This window comes from Poecilia latipinna, unplaced genomic scaffold (genome assembly GCF_001443285.1).
Source record: "Poecilia latipinna isolate Pla-1442-1.1 unplaced genomic scaffold, P_latipinna-1.0 Scaffold1026, whole genome shotgun sequence".
NCBI classification, from domain to species: domain Eukaryota; kingdom Metazoa; phylum Chordata; class Actinopteri; order Cyprinodontiformes; family Poeciliidae; genus Poecilia; species Poecilia latipinna.
The window spans coordinates 197,505-214,982 of NW_015113642.1; the positions used below are offsets into that span (position 1 = coordinate 197,505).

The window sequence follows — 17,478 nt, forward strand, 5'->3', positions numbered from 1 at the left end:
CTTCATTAAGCTTCTCCCCGGAGCTAAAGACAAAATCGTGTTTTTCAGGGTCCCCCCCCCCCCGTTTAATCCTTCATTAAACCAGACGAGAAAAAGCTCATTTCTGTCCCGATTATAATAACAAGCCCTGATATTTCTGGCGTCTGCAGGTCGCTGCGGTGTGGAAAGCCGATTACGGGGCTCCTGGGGGCTTCGGGAAACTGCTCATCACTGCTTTGATTGGATGAAAGATTTTTAAAAATGTCAAGAAAACAAAAAGCTATTTTTCCCCCCCACGGCTTGATTCGAACCGCCTCGCCCGCTCGTTGCAGAAGACGTCAATCAAGCTTTGCTGTCTTTTTCCCACTTTCCCCACCTTGATTCTTTTCGGTAATGATTCCTTGATTTCTACTTTTCCAATGTCGTCGCCTCACGTGAGAAAAAGAAGAAATAAAAACGGGTTTCTGCAGTTATTTCAGAGTCACTTCGATATTCAAACCTTTTCAGACCTTTACAGATTTTTTTTGACAAAAAGCTTTTGATGCACATCAATAAAACACAAAGACGGTTGAGACGGTTACCTCTGTTATTGGCTTCTGCTTCCATTGGCTCCAGTGTTAATTGCTGCTTTCATCTTGTTGTTTGACAAAAAAGTTACAAAAAAAAATACCTGGAGCTCAAATCCAACTTTTTTAAGAGTTTTAAAAGTTGTCCGTACTTTTCTTATATTATCTCCACCGAAGTTCTCGTCTCGTCAGTCTTAATTTATTTATTTTTATCCGTTTTGTACTTCCTCTAAGGTTGCATATTTACATGTTGTGAATGCTTGAAAGCCAAAGTCTAATTTGTTGTCTTGGTCAATAAAACCAATCCTGGTTCTGGAAGGGAAACCGAGAACGTTTCTCCAGGTTTGGTCCTACAGAGAGAGAAATCTTTCACTTTTCCTGTGTGCAAAAACCTGAATATCATCAGGTTTTCTATGACTTTAATCTCTGACTGATGAAATAAAGTTGATATTTTTTTTAGTTTTTATGTAGATGTGCTAAATTTTGTAGCACAAACTGTTTCAGTTCAACAACAGAAACATCGTAAGTATTGTTTTATCTTTTGTCGACATTCAAAGCTTATTTATGTTTATTATTATTTATGTTTGTTCCAGTTTCATTATTTTGAATTCTGAACGGGTTCTCAAGAACCCACACGTCTTCGGTTCTTCATCAGTGAGTTTTTCAGGTCTATTTTACTTTTCATAACATCCAGTGACTTAAATAAATGACCTCCTGTCATGTTTACACCTGGGAAACAGCCATGGATTAATAGTTACAGGTTTTTAGATATTTTCACTGTTTTAAACCTAAAATGTTTCGTTTCAACAGAGCCCCCTAGTGGACATGGGGGATTTTTCGTCTTTTGCGTTCTTTCGCGATACCTAGTGGTCAGTTCATGCAACATCTTGAATACTGAAAGTTTTTCTGCTTCAATATAATGTTTTTGCAATGTTTTTCTATATTTGTTAATATTTCATTTGTGTTTTTTTATTTATTTCATGCCTTTTGGTTTTGGAGATTTGTAAAATAATGGACGAGAGCCGATCAAACATGGGATTTTCATCCTTAATCCAAAAATAAAACATGACAAAAACGTTTTGAAGAAGAAAATAAGGAACTATTTTCAGTTATTTTCACAGGGTGATGTCACAATCGAACAGTTTTTGTTGTCTCTTAGTCTGAGTAGCTAATAAATGTGCAGTCTCATCTCCATTTTACACAAACTAACATGAACATGCAGCTAATAGATGCATTTTAACCAGTTTTCTGCACCAGAGTTCAGAATAAAATGTGTTTTGACTCAAGATCTTTAAGTGTATATATGTTGCAATTTAAATTTAGCATTTCTTTTTTCTGTGACTGTGTACAAAAAACAAGAACCAGTTTGTGTTTGCTAACTTATTGCGATGGAACTTATAGGATAAAATTTCCCTGCTTCTGTATTTTGCAAGGAAATGTTTTGTTTGATCCCAGCACAGCAACAACATGCAAATATAGATTGTGTAATACTTTTTATGTTGACCTTCAGCTCTACTTTAGATGTGCGTTTGGTCTGAAATGTCGACACGCTGATCCACGTTGGAGAAGAAAACCTTCTTTATGTCACGATTCGATACAGAAATGAATTTTATATCAAACGTTTTGTAGATGCTGTTTAAGTTGTGAAACTGACAAGAGGAAAACTGTAAACAAACTGTAAACAAAGAGAACATTTAAAACGATTCTATAAAGTTTCAAATTTCATCAGTTTATATTTAAACAGAATTAGGTTTGGGTTTAAGTCTGTAACTCAAATGATCAGCATTAGGTTCACTTAGCTGCCCGGCTTTTCCTGTAGAAAAAATATCATTATATTGTTCAAAATTTAGTAATTTTAAGCATTTTGAATCGATTCTGAATTCCCAGGACTACGAATTACGATTCTCTGTAGGAGTAATATATTTTTTCTTCGCCTCTAATCCACATCCAGACTTTAAACCAAACAATCTTCCTCCTCATCATCATCATCCTGATCTCTTTTTCCCTGAAACTCCAGAAGACACCTTGATTCAGAAAAGTCCCTCTAAAATAAGCAACAGAGAGCAGAATGAGTTTTTAATGAGCTCAGTTTGCACTCTGTGGCTGCAGGAACCGCCGGGACTCGTCAGATTTAAACTCCTCGTGAATTAACTTCCTGGCTGCGTTTTTGCTGCTGCATGTTTTAATGCGTTCGGCCGAAGCCACTCAGAAAACCGTCTCCAGTCCACTTATCAGGCGCAACGCGGCGCTCCACTTTGGTTCTGCTGAAATTAAATGTGATTGGGTGGAAGGTTAGCGTCGGCGCCGCGCTGCAGGATGAATGGCAACAAAGGGACTTTTTGTGACCTTTACTGGGAGAAAAAAAAAAGCTGAAAAATCCTGATTCAAGACGTTTTAAGAGGAGCGATTTGGCCAAATCAAAATGTACCAACTTCCTGGAACATCTTGTGTTGTGCCAGGATATCCTTGAGTTGACAAAAATAAAACACAGATAAGGGCACATTTGTTTTATTTGTAGCCCTTTTCAGAGTTTGGAGTACCAAAACAAATCTGTTTTACGTTTGAGAAACGTCCGAGTCAAGAAATTGCCATTCAGTTTTGGATCATATGAAATTCACATTTGGACTCAGCGCTTGGATAAAAAGATGTTTCTGCAAGATGTTGTGATGGAAAACTGCCTGAAGTTTTTCCAAATCTGAATTTTCCTGACACTAAACAGATTAATGCATAAATTCGTCTCATTTTTACACTTTTGTTCTTGGGGAAAACCCCCCAAAAAATCAAATTAAGAGAACACAAAAGGCAGAAACCATCCAGTTAAATGAGGAATTTTCCCAGTTTTGCCACATATGAATGTAATCCTGTATTTTAATGTGATTCATGTTGAAATGACAGCCTGTCGTTTTAGGCTGTGACAGTTATTACAAAAAATGGACCTTAATTCTGGTATCTGGTGAAATTTATTTTAATATATATTTAATGAGATCAATACATCAACCCAGCAGAGTCTCTGCACATTTACATCAGAGTTTTCTGCCATTTCTGAAGAATCAGACTTTCAGAGGAAATGGTTCTGATTTAAATATCAGGTCATTTTTACAACGTAGCAAGCTGTTCCCTACTTGTTTATTCAAAAATTAGAAACATTATTTGGATCTCATGAGTTTATTTTATGTCCATAATTGGAGAGGCTTTGGTTTAACTGCTGTGGCAGCACAAAAAATACCAAAAAGTAGAAAAAATAACCGAGTCCCGTCCAGCTGGTTCATTTTAAGAGTCAAACCAACTAATAAACTCCGACTTCCTTCATCAGAGGTTTCCAGCTGAGTTCAGACAAACATCTGATATTAAATATTAAATATTTCATGTGAAGGTTTTGTGCTTTAGTGAATATTAAATGTTCCAGGCTGAGCTGTTTCATTGTTGAACAGCAGATCCTTTTAAAATTTCAGGGAAAAAGCCGATATTTAAAACTCGCAGAGTTTCCATTTGTAGAATGAAAACAAAGACTGTCGATGTTTTATCTTGGAAAATTATTCAAACGCCTTAAAAATATCTACATTTTATCGCGTTGCTACCAAAGTTTTTGTGTTTTTCACAGGGATTTTCAGTGATGGACCAATTAAAATAGTAAATTGATGTGAAAAGAATATAATAGGGTTTTTTTTAGCTTAAAAAATCAAGTAAGTAATAAATAATGAAGCATCTTTCACTCCTGATTTTCTTTGGGAAACATCTCTACCAGTTTTTCTGCATCAGGAATGAGATTTTTGGCTGCTCATCGGGACCAACAGTTTTCAAGTCTTACTACAGATTCTCAATTGAATTCAGGTCAGAACTTTGACTAGGCCTTTCTAAAACCAGAATATTATTAGTTCTGAACACTTTGTAGATCCAGCTGCATGTTTAAGGTTGTTGTTCTTCTGGAAACTCAAATATTTTACAGTTTTCCTTCCCTGTAGCTCCATCTTCAAACTGTGACCAGTCTCCCTGTTCTTGGTAAACAGAAGCTTCTACAAAGCATGACACTGCCACTACCATGCTCGCCTGAGCAGGTGGTGTTTCTGGGGTGAAGAGGATCATTTCTTTTCCTCCAAACATTTGAGTGCAGATTAGAAAGTCAAATGTTATCGTCTTCTACACGGTTGCTGTGTCTTCTTTTGCATTTCTTTCAATAGTTGCCACCAAAAACCAGAATTGCTCAGACGTTTTCACGTCGACTTTCACTTAAAATCCCTACAAAGTTCGTTGAATTTTGTTGTTTTAAGGTGAGAAAAGGTCAAACTATTTTCACAAGAAACATCCAGAATGGGAGGAGTTAAGTTGTGCAAGATGATCTGGAGAGCTTCTTCAGTGAGCAAACGTCAGACGGAAAACCGTTTTTAACGTTTCACACGTTTGTTACATTTTTGGTCGAAGGATGAGAGAGAGAAAAATCGGCTCTCCCTCATGTTTGCTTACACCGATGGATGAAATAAAAGAGGAGGTCATTTCTCTTCTCCACTTTTCTTCATGCCACTCTTTTAATTTAGTAAAAATACATCCTGTGGGCAGACGGGGGTCAGGCCGCGCTCCCCTCTTACCCAGAATCCTCTCTGCAATCAGCCTGACGCTCGCTTGTCATTTCGGGCCGACGAGCTGCTGCTGCTGTTGCGCCGTGTAATTATTTTCCCGCCTGAGGAATAAACACAGAATACCTCACACATGATAAAAAAAAAACCCAAACCAAAGCACCTGCTTTCTGTTTCATCAGGAACATGTTTAACATGCTGTTTACCGTTACAGGCTCCGTGTCGTCCTATTAAAGCTGTCTTTGTCTCCGGTGTGTTTTTCTCACTCGTTCACCATAAGAAACCGTGTTCTGACCCGTTTGAGCATCAGGACCCAAACCTGTCGTTCTTCCTCAGGGTTTTTGTTTTTAATTTTTTATTATTTACACATTTTTTAGAGGTCAGTTCGTTTTTGGGTCCTGTTCTTCAAACCCCACTTACCGCCCAGTCAGCGTCCAGAGGTTTCACTAACAGAGCAAACAGGGTTTAGAATAAAACCAAACAAACATGGCAGCCGATTCCTTCTTTGATCTTGTGTCTTTTCTTGTGATAAATCTGTGTCTGTGATGCCTTTTTTTTTGTTTTTGTGCTCTTTTTAAAGAAAAAAAAAACACAATAAGCAAACATGAACTCTTGAACTGATTTGTCCTTTTTTCACTCTTGCTTCTTTTCTTTTTTTGATATTCTTTTTTTTTTTAATCGGTTTTTGCCAGTAATCTTTTTTGAAATTTTCTCTTTTCTCTTTTTCCCCCCTTTTTTTCTTAACCCTAGGTCCGCTCACAAAAAAAACTGATGAATCTTCAATGAACAAGCCTCGAGACGAAGGTATTTTTGTTGCATGTTTTTCCTTTTTTTCCTTCTTGTTTTGAAAGTCTTTTTTTGGGGGATGTATGCACACACACACACACACACACACACACATACACGCATATACATATGCATCCACATACACACACACACACACACACACGCATTCACATTCAGACACACACACACACGGGTCAAACACCTTCATCATATCAGATGCATACCAATGTGTTGCTGAACAAATGTGTTGCTGACCACTTCAATTAAAGACGCTGCCGTCTGAATGCTAATCGTTAGCCTTATATAACCTTGGCTGAGCAATCCCGTCTAATGAAACGTTATAAAACCATTCACCTTTGTTTCCAGGTGCTTATCTTGCCCTCAAATAACAAACACCATCAGCTCTGTGCCCTTGAAAATGCATTGTCCAGATATCTAAAAAAAAAAAAAAAAAGCAAATTATTGTGCAGATTTTTGAGCAACAAAGCCGCCATTGAAGCCGCAGCAAACAATGAGGCTTCATTACTTCACCGCAGCCGCTTTCTCCAGGCTGAAATTGCTACTGGACGAAGTATTAAGCCGTACTTAGTCCGAGTCAGGGATGATAACATCAAGCGGAGTTAAAAAAGAGGAACATCCAAGGACACTCGTGTCCCACTTTGGAGGCTGCGGGTCTAATCTGCTGCTGGGAGGAAGCAGGAAAACGTCCAGCCGGCCTTCAGTTTACCTCCCACCTGCTGCACCGAGAGGAAACGCTGTCCGCACTTTCATCTCCCGTCTTTGTTCTCCTTGTTTCTTGGAGGGGAAAAAAAGATGACGGATGGTATTTTGATTCTATTTTTAAGGGTTGTGCTCCTCTTTTCCTCACTCCAAGATGCTCTTTAATTTAAGGATTTTTTTTCCTTCTTCTCCTTTTTTCATTTTTAAGTTTGAAGTCGGGGGAAGTTTGACACGAGAGGATTTTCTCGGTGATCAAACGAGTCGGCGCAGACGCGTCGTCTTTTTGGGCTGCCGCAGTCGGGAAAGCAGGGAAACGGCTAAAGATGCCCCTCGTTCGTCTCCCCTAAATACATTTTACCAGATTGGAAGGGAAATTTCTGATTCCATTTACCCAAACCTGCATCTAAATCCTCTTCAAAGGTCGAATAAAACACATTTAAACAGCTCCATCTCCTGCATATGCTTCGGTGTTAAAGCTAAAAAGACGCTTTAAAATTAATGATTATGATAATTACTCCTGATGGAAACTGAGGAATAACCTCTTCCCTGTGACATTAACTTCATTTCTGATCATTAGTTCCACCAATAACCAGGTTTTCCACGAATAAAAACCATTTTTCATGCTAAAACATATTTTATTTTGCTGCGTTTATGTTTTATTCAGTTGTTTGCTCACTATAAAGGTTTTATTTGGAGATAAATCGTCCTTCTGCTGCTGAATAATTTCCATGAAAAAGAACAGAGAAATAATAATTTAGTCTGGATTCACCTTCAAACAACTGGTTTAGGATTTTTTTCCTTTATTAGGAGAAAAAAAAATACATGAACTCAAAATATTTAAACAGCTTAAAACAGCAGATAGAAACAAATCTTTTACTTTTCAGGAAAACTAAACTGAAATAACTGAAGCGACCTGAACAGAACTGAACTGAATGTTCAGTTTAACAGGAGAATTGAATTGACTGGGATTGAACTGAATCAGTTTTAGTTCAGTTCATTTCTGCTCAGTTAGACTTAAATCATTTTTTGTTGGTAAATGTCTATTGAATTTTATTCAGCCCAGTTTGTTTTGAATGAACTGTTTGAGTTAATTTGTGAATTCAGTTCATTTCTGCTTCATCAAAAATATTTGATTCAGTTCAGTAACGTCATGCACGACTCCAAATGATTCAATTTAAGCTTGAATTCACTACATTTGTTCATTTTGGTTTAAATCTGCTTAGTTTGGATTCTGCTTTATTTATCTCATTTCAACTCATTTCAATCTGGTTCCATTAAATTTTTTTTTTTTTCAGTTTAGTTCGATTAAATTCGGTTCCACTGAAATAACTTCAGTTCATCATTGAGATTGATTCAGTTCTTTTCAGTTGAATTGAATTGGATTCAGTCAGGTTTAACTAACTTCAGTTCAGTTAAACCAGATTGAATCCATTTGATTTCATCAGTTCTTTTATTTGATTCACTTTGCTTTCAGTTCAGTTAAATTATGCCTGTTCAGTTCCGTCTAATTGAATTTGCTTCAACTCTGATTTCTTTAAGTGTGACCCGTTTACAACAATCGGCGTATTGTCGTACAAAAAGCAAATAACTTTAACAGTTTATCTCAATTTATTTTGATTGTATTAATTTAAATTCAAGGTCAAAAGTAACAGATTTCAGTCAGTTTTAATTTAAATTACTAAGCAGTTTGGAAAACAACGTCATTAGCAGAAAAGGTGCTTCATTATCGTGGGAACAGAGCCGACGTGGCTCTGCTACCCGGGATGCGTCGTGTAAGAATCCAAATGTTGCTCTGAGTCGTTCCCTGAAGGAAAACGCTTAGAAACCAACTCACTGCTGTGACCTGGACCCTCTCAGTCCAGGCTGCTTTTCTGCGTCCATTTTCTAAAAAAAAAAAAAAAATATTCCACCATATTTTTAATCCGCAGGGGAGACGAAACTCTGCTCACAGGGTAATTGGTGCAGTTTTAAAGTCGATGTATTGTGGTTAGGATAGGTGTATGGGCGATACAAAACATTTTATTTATTTATTTTTTTGCACGAAATCATTCCTAGATGATGAGACTTTAGTCTGGTCCGTTCTGTTTTAGGGACTCTGTCACTTTAAATTCAAGTAAGCTGGAGATGGCCTTGCATCCCAACTTAACGTTTATGCTTACGTGAAAATGGCTGCAAACAGATGTAAAGTTATACAACCGTACATCTTTGATAAGCATTAGTGGCGTCTCCTGCACAGCCAACATGAATGCAGCCAGTGGTTTCTGGATGGTAAGTGAGCAACAAAATATTTGTGTTAGGTTTTATCCAGCAGCCATTATACAGCACATAAAACCAGCTGACCAAACATGCTGGATTCCGCTTGTGTTGCTAAGTAATTTGGAGAATTATCCTTTCTCCATGCTAAGTTCTTGATGTATGAGGTTGAAGAAGAGTCAGTGAGTTGAATTCATGGATTATTGGATACCAAAATACAACTGGTCCATTCTGACATGCTACTTTTAGGAGCTAACAAACATTAGAGGCTCTCTGAGTTTAAACTTTGAGACACTCCCTTTTATTTTTAGTTAATGTTACCCGGCAACCTTGGATGGGATGAAGGTAATTTTGTGGTAATTTTGTCCTCTCAGTGTGTGATACAGAAAAGATGAGACACCCGTTGAGCTTCCATTAGCGTCTAACAGGAAGGTTTATTCTTCTTCTGTGAAATGAACATTTATAATACTATGTGCAATACTTCAGGTGTCACTTAGCAACTGTAATAAACAGCCCTAAGGTTCAGTACATGACAAATAGCCATAATATCCCTTTAAATCGAACACAAATTCTTTTAGCAAGCTCCATTAAACATTATGAATTTTATCAAGTGACAAAATCTATACAACTTTTGGACGTTAGCTTTTATTTGAGCTCTCTTCCTGATCAGAATATGAACGGATGCTTCCAAAAACATTTGAATAACACATTTCCAATCCCAAGTTGGAAAAATAAACTGGAAAACGTCTCTAAGTTTGGACAAATTTGAGCAACTCATCTTAAAATCCAATATGGATTTGGTGCTGCTGGTTTTACACGCTTAATGTTCTGAAAAGGCTTTGTGATTAGCTTGAATTGCTACCAGTTCATCCTGTTCTTATCGCTGAACAGAACAGAACCAGGAACAAATCAGAAATAAGTTTTATAACTTCCTCTTTGAGGGATAAAATGTCTGATTTTCAGCTCCCAGTTTGATCATAATGGCTCTAAGAGCGCAGAGCAATCTTTTCTCTACTTGGAAGTAAATGTTTATCCAAAGAAGTAATGTTTGCTTTCAGACTAAGGATGTATATTGAAATTTTCTTTTGTTTGAGCTCCTCTTTCAACATAAAATACAATAAAAATCAAACTTCTTCTGAATGTCTCAGTGAGGATTTCCATGTTTAAAATCATCTCCACACATCTAAACGCCATATTTGTGATGTAAATGGTGCAGAAATAATTGCTCCCTTATGTGTTCAAATAGTTTTATCTACCAGCTGATTGTAATTGAAAGCAAGCATTTCGTTGGAGAGGAGGTTTAAAATTTAATTCCTGCACTTTATTGTGCAACGACGTGTGATGCCATTTTAATTTCCCTCTGTGTCTTTTGATTCGGCTCGCTGTGAGTTGGCCTCCGTTCTGTCGCCTCGGCCCTGATGCGGGCGCTCGTCTCACCGAGCTCATGAGCGTCTGCGCTCATCAGAGAGGAGGTGAGGCTCTCCTCGCCAGCGATGAGGTCCCAATTCGGGGCTCAGGTGGTTCCGGATCGTCGGAGGAAAACATAAAAGTCGAATGCTTCCGCTCTCCCCTTTGTTCAATCTCGCTTTAGTCTGTAATCCCATCATCTTCCTCTCTGTGCTCACGCGCTGCAGCTCGACACGCTGGCTGCTGCGTCAATCTGTCTAAAAGCTGAACCTGAGCTCTTCGCCTCGGCGCTCTTTGCTTCCTCGCACCTCAGGCAGAAGCTACTTCCAAATGAAACCGTTGGTTCCAGGTGAGGTTTGGTTTAAATTCACGTCTTGTTTGTTTTTTGTGCTTCCGTTTGGATCTCGACTGCTTCTAAAATCAACCCAAGCACTTAAAAAAAAAAACACTCAGCTGTATTTTGGTGTCTAAAAAATAAGCAGTTTCAAGAACATTACAAATATTAAGTCACACTGACTTGTTACTGTTGAGAATAAATAATTCTGTGTTTTTCTTCTGTCTCTTTTAGCTAGTTGCAAAGCTAAAGCTAAAGGAAACGCCTTCTGTAGGGTGTAGCTTAGATAGAGGCTAACAAAGAGGAAGGAAAGCTTTTGTTTGCTGCCATTTTGTTATATAAGGATTAATCCAGAATGCATTGCCTCCCAGCCAGGCCCGTTTCCCACGCTGGTTTTCTGATTCGGCTCCGTTTCCCGCGGTGATAACAGGAAATGGGTAGAAAAATAAAAACGTAACTCTGGTTCCTGGAAAAGGTTCCTGCTGTGAAAAAGCAGATTTCAGTTTTCTGCTGGTTTCTTTGAGACGGAGGACCTTAGTAATAGTAAAGCAGAAAAATTACGGTTGTTCAGTTTCCTGTTTGTAGGATTCAAGAGAGATTCAAATCCAAGAGAAACTAAACAAAAATTAAGACGCTGACGCTCACATTCACGTCCAAACTGGGAAAAAAATTCATGCAAACAGAGGTAAAATATACATACGCCTACATCTTGACAGCTTATTACTGGCTATAACTTTGAATAATCCTTCACTCACAGACACAGAAGACGGTATTTAGACACAGCAGAGGCAATTATTGTGTAAAAAACGTCTCCAGCATCAACAGTAAAAGCCTGCAGGATTTACATAACAGCCCCACAAAATGGTGCATGGAGCCACAGCAGAGCGCCATTAAACTGATTGTCTCTGCACCCTGTGAGGCTCTAACGATCATTGGACATGAAACTTGATGCGTCCTGTTATTCCAGATATACAGAAGCAGATCACAGGAAAACAACGGCCTGGCGAAAACATCCGAGGCCGTGTTTACTACGTTCAAAGAGAATATCATCAAAATGCTTGTAAAAGTTTATGTGTAAAATGTGCTGAAAACTCAGAGCAGGACAATGGCTCTGAGGGTGTGTGTGTGTGTGTGTGTGTGTGTGATGCTGAACAGCCTGTAAGAATGAAAGGTTGTTTTCTGCGGTTTGCATGAATGAGCACAGTTCACTGAAATAATGGATCTTAATTAAAGATGTCACAACAGATGAAAACGTCCTCGATGTTTTTATTGACGTGTCACTTCCTGCCACTTGGCTGCTGATTTTATTAGTTTGGATTCGGGAGTTAATTTCAAATGATTGTTTGATAGTTTGATCTGAGCAAAGAACACATGGGGGGTAAGTGTTTATTAGCAGGAGGGCGAAAGGTTTTACCTCTGGGGAAGTTATGACGGGAAAACAAAATGATAAATATTACAGGACGGACTCAGGCTTTTTTATGTATTGATCTGTTTTTTTTTAGTTTATCTTCATGTCTCTCTGCAGCTGGATTCAGTCTCATTAATCTTTCACTGTGGAGGTTATTTATACATTTGATGTTTTCTGCTTCTGTCTGAAAACGGTTTTGCTCTGGAGCAGCAGAGATAAACCTGGGAGTGACGGCTACTGCTGGCTTTAAAACAGGAAAAAGAAACGCACACAAAAACTAAAGGCTTATTACTGTAAAATCTGTAGAGCCTTCTGTGTTCTGTTAGTATTATGGGTAAAAAATACTATTTTACAACACTTTTGCAAGCTTTTGCTTATATGTACATAAGTTTTTTATATTATGGTGAAAGATGAAACATAATATGACTTTTACCTCTTTTTTTAATAGATTACATCTGTTGTTAAAACATTTTTACTTATTGAACTCACAAAGTGGAAGTAATGTTTGGTACACAGCTCTGGAAAACGTTAACAGACCACTGCAAAATGATGAGTTTCTTTCATTTTTACTTTTTATAGGTTTATGTTTGAGTAAAATGAACATTGTTCTTTTATTCTATGAACTACTGACATGTCTGTGAAAGTCCAAGCAAAAATTTCGATTAGCAGAAAATGAGAAATGGTCAAAATAAGGAAAAGATGCAGAGCTTTCAAACATCAAATAATGCAAAAAAACAAACAACAAAAAAAAAACCCAATTCATATTAATTGAGAAACAACAATGCTAATGTTTTAACTCAGGAAGAGTTCAGACATATTATTTGTGCTATAAAATGACACCATGTGCCTGGAAAATACAGACTACTACCTCTTTATTCATTATTCTACAGACGGGATTTGGATATCATTCAGAAAGTGTTATTATTCTTCAACTTAATCATTTGTTGTCTTTGGACAATTTTACTTGGCAGCGACTCAAGATGAGGAAGGATCAGTGGGACGCTGTAAGCTGGCTGCCCTGTGGGACAGAAGCATATTTTTGACAGGCAGCCAATGCGTTTGGCTGTTCAGCCTTATATATTCCTCCTTATTCTGCTTGCATTTACTTATTTCACATGGTGTAGTTAGCGAGCAGTAAACACGGTCCTTCTCTCTCTCTCTTTATTATGTTGGATCTCTGGTCCTTGGACTCCTCTCTCCACTTCAAAACGTTTCCTCGCTGGATCTTGCTAGCAGTACCTTATTTTGGGAAGCGGCGCCATGCATGCATGGACGCGCGGCGCCTTTCATCTTTTCCACATAATTGGGTGCATCTTGAGAAATGCTGTCCTGCTAAATCTCCACATTTCTTGGTGGATTTTCACGATGCGGACAGTCGACAATACGCCAACTCTCCAAGTTGTGACAAAAAACAGAAAAGACAAGAAATGAGAAATAGAGACTGCATTCCTCATATTGTTGATTTCATTCATTTTTTCCCCCTGCATCCTTATGTGCCGAGCAGAAATGACTTTTTATAAGAGGATTTTGAATGAAATGAGGTGGCACGGGGACAAGATTGAGTAGTGGTGTGTATTAAAAATTGATGAAAGAAGAATGAAAAGGAAAACAATGAAGGGCAGGGAGATGAATATTCCAGCAGAACCCTTTAGCAGGAAATTCATAACAAACCGGGACTGCCGGGCGCGGAGAACTCCCCCGTGTCGGAGGATGAGGCGGCGCGGTGCGGCGCCGCGCGGCACCAAATTGAATCCGATGCAGGGAGAGGATCAACAGCACTGTCAAATCAACTTTATTTTAACATTACTACAGAGACCCAATTTCTTTTCCCATTCCATCATCGCGCTTCTCGGTGGGCCTGTCGGCTATTTGCTGCCGAGCCGCCCCGGTTCCCCCATTACCTCTGTGCTCGGCCCACGTCGAGTCAAGGTTATGTCGATACTGCATCCTGCACACCTACTACGCCGCGCAATGACTGATAGTGTTTCATTGAGCCTGAAACCCTTTGACAAACCAAAGGAAAGTGAAGAGGAGGGAGAGATGAAAAAGGATCGGAAGCCACCCGGAGGTAGATTTGGACGGAAAACTGGGGAAGAGCGAACCGACCGCCTGGCAACTCCAGGCTCGTCAGCTCCTTTAGCGCTCGGGAAAAAGCTCAAGACTTTCCTTTTTATCTTTTTTTGGTCTTGCACTTGGCTGCATTCAGCGTCAGGTGGGATGCTTGTAAAGGATTTAGGGATTCTGGCTCAGTTCCTTCTCCACTGCTGGACCTCAGTGAATACCCCAAACAGCCATTGTGGGTCTATATAATCCAAATCAATAAACTTAAAAGTACTCAATGAAACAAATCAAGCCCAGAATTGTCAACTTGTGTTGCAGAAAGGACCTCCCAGCAGGCATCACTGAGATTGGTGTTAGCAGTGAAGCGTGGCAGGATTAAACACTCTGGGTTGGTTATTCTGCAGTTCTGAGAGGAATAAAATTCATGAGGCATCAGTTGCTTTTATACTGTGTGGATTCTCACAGTATACCTTCCCTCTCAATACTTTCGAATTAGGGCTGAAACGATTAATCGGTTCAGTCATGATTAATCGAGTTTTTAAATAACCATCAACTAATTTAATAATAGTTAACTGGAGTACACAGACTCAAAAAAGGATCATTTGCTGTAAGAATAACACTAAATAAGCCAAAACTGTACAAAAAATATGTACATTTTGCACTTAAGATGAAGTTTTATCTAAAATTTCATTTAAAAAAAAAGTCATATTTTTCTGTCGAGTCAGTTTATTAAAACATAGTCAACATATTAGCTCTACACTATTGATGTTAAATTCAGCAGAAAGTACTGAGCTTTTCACATGTTGATATAAAATGTATTGTTTTTAGCTGCAGATTCAAATGACAAAGCTTTCACTACATGAACGCTTATTGAATTTTAGGCAATAAAATGTTAATTATTTGTTTATTTGCATCTTTATATTGTATAAAAACAGCTTAAGTAGTTAAATAAACAATCATTTTTTAAATAAATTAATCATCAGAATAATCAATTACTCTGAAGAATTTGAATTAAAATGAGTTACAACAACATTTAATTCCCCTTTGGGATCAATAAAGTATATTTGAATTTGATCTCTAATTAGACATTCATTAAAATTTATAGTGGATCGTATCAGATTAACTTTTTTTTTATAAATTAGAAGCGGTGCCACTTTGGCGACAGAGTTTAAGGCAGTCGTGACCATTCTGTTGTTCATAGATCTATAATATACTGAGGCAGCACTGGACAGGTCTGTGACTCCAGTCATAGACAGTCACTGTCCTGAAACTTTTGGATGCATACCTGCTCCAACACCTAAATCAAAAGCCTGAATTACCTTCCTGGCTGGTGAGGAAGTTTTGCAGTAATTAACCATTGATTTAGGTGTGCTGCAGCAGGGATGCATCCAAAAGTTGCAGGACGGCTGCACTGGAGGACTAGAGTTGCAGTCTCCTGCAATAAAACATCAAAATATATTGACTCACATTGTATCGTATCATGTTGCATCATATTGTACCAAATTTCAGTAATTATGACATCAGTAGGAGCTTCTTAAAGAGACAGAGGCCTAATTTCACGCGTCATATTACAAAGTTAAACTTCTTTTAATTTCTGTTTGATATATTGAGCATTTTCATGAAAACTGAGGGCGACATAATTTCTTCATCGTGAAATAAAATGACTGGAAAACACGTAATGCTGCTGCTTTGATTGCACCAAAGGTTTTGATGATAGTTGTGTGTGTTTGGCAGTCAATTTCACACACTTTTCTGGGTCAAAACTGAATTGGGCTGAATCGATTAATTGAATTAATCATGATTAATCAGTTATTTAAACTACTATCAACTCATTTAGTAATTGGTTAATCTCTAACAGGAGTATACAGACTCTAAAAATGACAAAATTTTTAAAAAACAAACAAATCAAAACGGCAACAACAAAAAAAAACAGCACCCTCACAGCAGTTATTAAGCCAAAATTGTACAAATAAACATGTTTTGTGTGTCGTTTTTTTCTGCACAGAACTCCTCAAGTATCATTTTAACTTTACACGCTTCAGATTATGTCAAACAAAATCCCCTTTTATCCAATTAGTTAATCCAAAAAACTATTAAACATCTTAGTAGACAACATGTTTTAGCTTCAGATGCATCATTTACTACAGATGATCAATCATACATGAATGCTATGTTATTGCATTTTAAACAATAATATTTTTATTTTCTTATTCAAGAAAGGAGTTGAATTATTTGCTTCTTTTAATGTGTTTCTTGTATTAGGTAAAAGGCTTAAATCTGCAGAATGTGCCAATTTTTTATCCGATTAATCGATTATTTTAGTGACCGATTATTCTATTCTAACGATTAATTGTTATTTGCAGCTCTACACTGAATAGGTTGCAGTTCCCCCTATCATTTTCAGACTTTTGTTTTTAACGCCATTAAAAACTGTATTTATGGCAGATTATGCTTATACAGAGTTTGAAAACATCCACTATTCTTTTAACATCTATTGTTTGTGTTCAGGGAGAGTCGGTCTCAAATCAGCAGATAACATCCACTGGCTGAAGGCAATTTGTGCTCAAGGTCTAAAACTCACAGCGAAGCAGCAAAACCCAACAATGCATTGATCTGAAAAGCTCTCTGACTCCTAAACTTGAACAATAACATGATTCACTTTCAGAAATATTTTGTCATGTATTCACAGATGGTTAAAATGTTTCTCTTTGACAATCTATGGAAGGAAATGATGTTTGAGCTCAATCTAAGGCCGTGATGAAGGCCGTCTGCCTTCCTGATCAAGATAGCTACATGTGCAAAAGTCAAATTTATCTTCACAATTTTTCTCAGAATTCAGACTTTCTTCTCGGAATTATTACTAATTTTTTTTCCTCAGAATTCAGACAGTTTTCCTCAGAATTTCGACTCTTTTCTCGCAATTCTGACTTTTTTTTCAGAATTTTGACTTTTTTCTCAAAATTCAGACATTTTTCTTGGAATTCTGACTTTTTTCAGAATTCTGAAGTTTGATTATAGTCAGACTTCTGAGATTAAAATCAGATCTTTTTTGTTTTTCTTCCAATGGCCTTCATTCTCTTGCCTAAAAACACCTCTATCTGTTCAGAACCAGTTCTATGGCGTATTTTATTTTTTCTCCTGGTGTAACTTTGATTAGTCAAACCCAAATAAAACAAATTTTTTTGTTGTAAATTTCAACAGACTTAAATAAAACACAGAGCTAAAAGTTGAATTTAGAAGCCGTCTAATCAGTAGAGCCTTTGCAAACCAATCAGAGTGATAACAGGAGCTGTAGCAGCAGAAACCGCGTTCCCAGCGTCAGTCTGTCAGGACAAACAGGACGCTGACAGTCCTCATCCTCGCTGGAGCTCAAACATGGAGGATCGCAGCTCG

The 17,478-nt window shown here is 37.8% G+C and overlaps 1 protein-coding gene across 3 annotated transcripts in view; it reads left to right on the forward strand.

Moving 5' to 3' along the window:
• The window catches only part of nlgn2a (neuroligin 2a), a 145,971-nt gene extending 139,992 nt beyond the window's left edge, over positions 1-5,979 (forward strand). For all 3 annotated transcript variants that reach the window (XM_015051044.1, XM_015051042.1, XM_015051043.1), the window contains exon 4: positions 5,867-5,979. In XM_015051044.1, coding sequence (XP_014906530.1) covers positions 5,867-5,964 — 98 coding nt within the window. In that variant the 3' untranslated portion in view covers positions 5,965-5,979. The remainder of the gene's footprint in view (positions 1-5,866) is intronic.
• Positions 5,980-17,478: the final 11,499 nt, after the last annotated feature.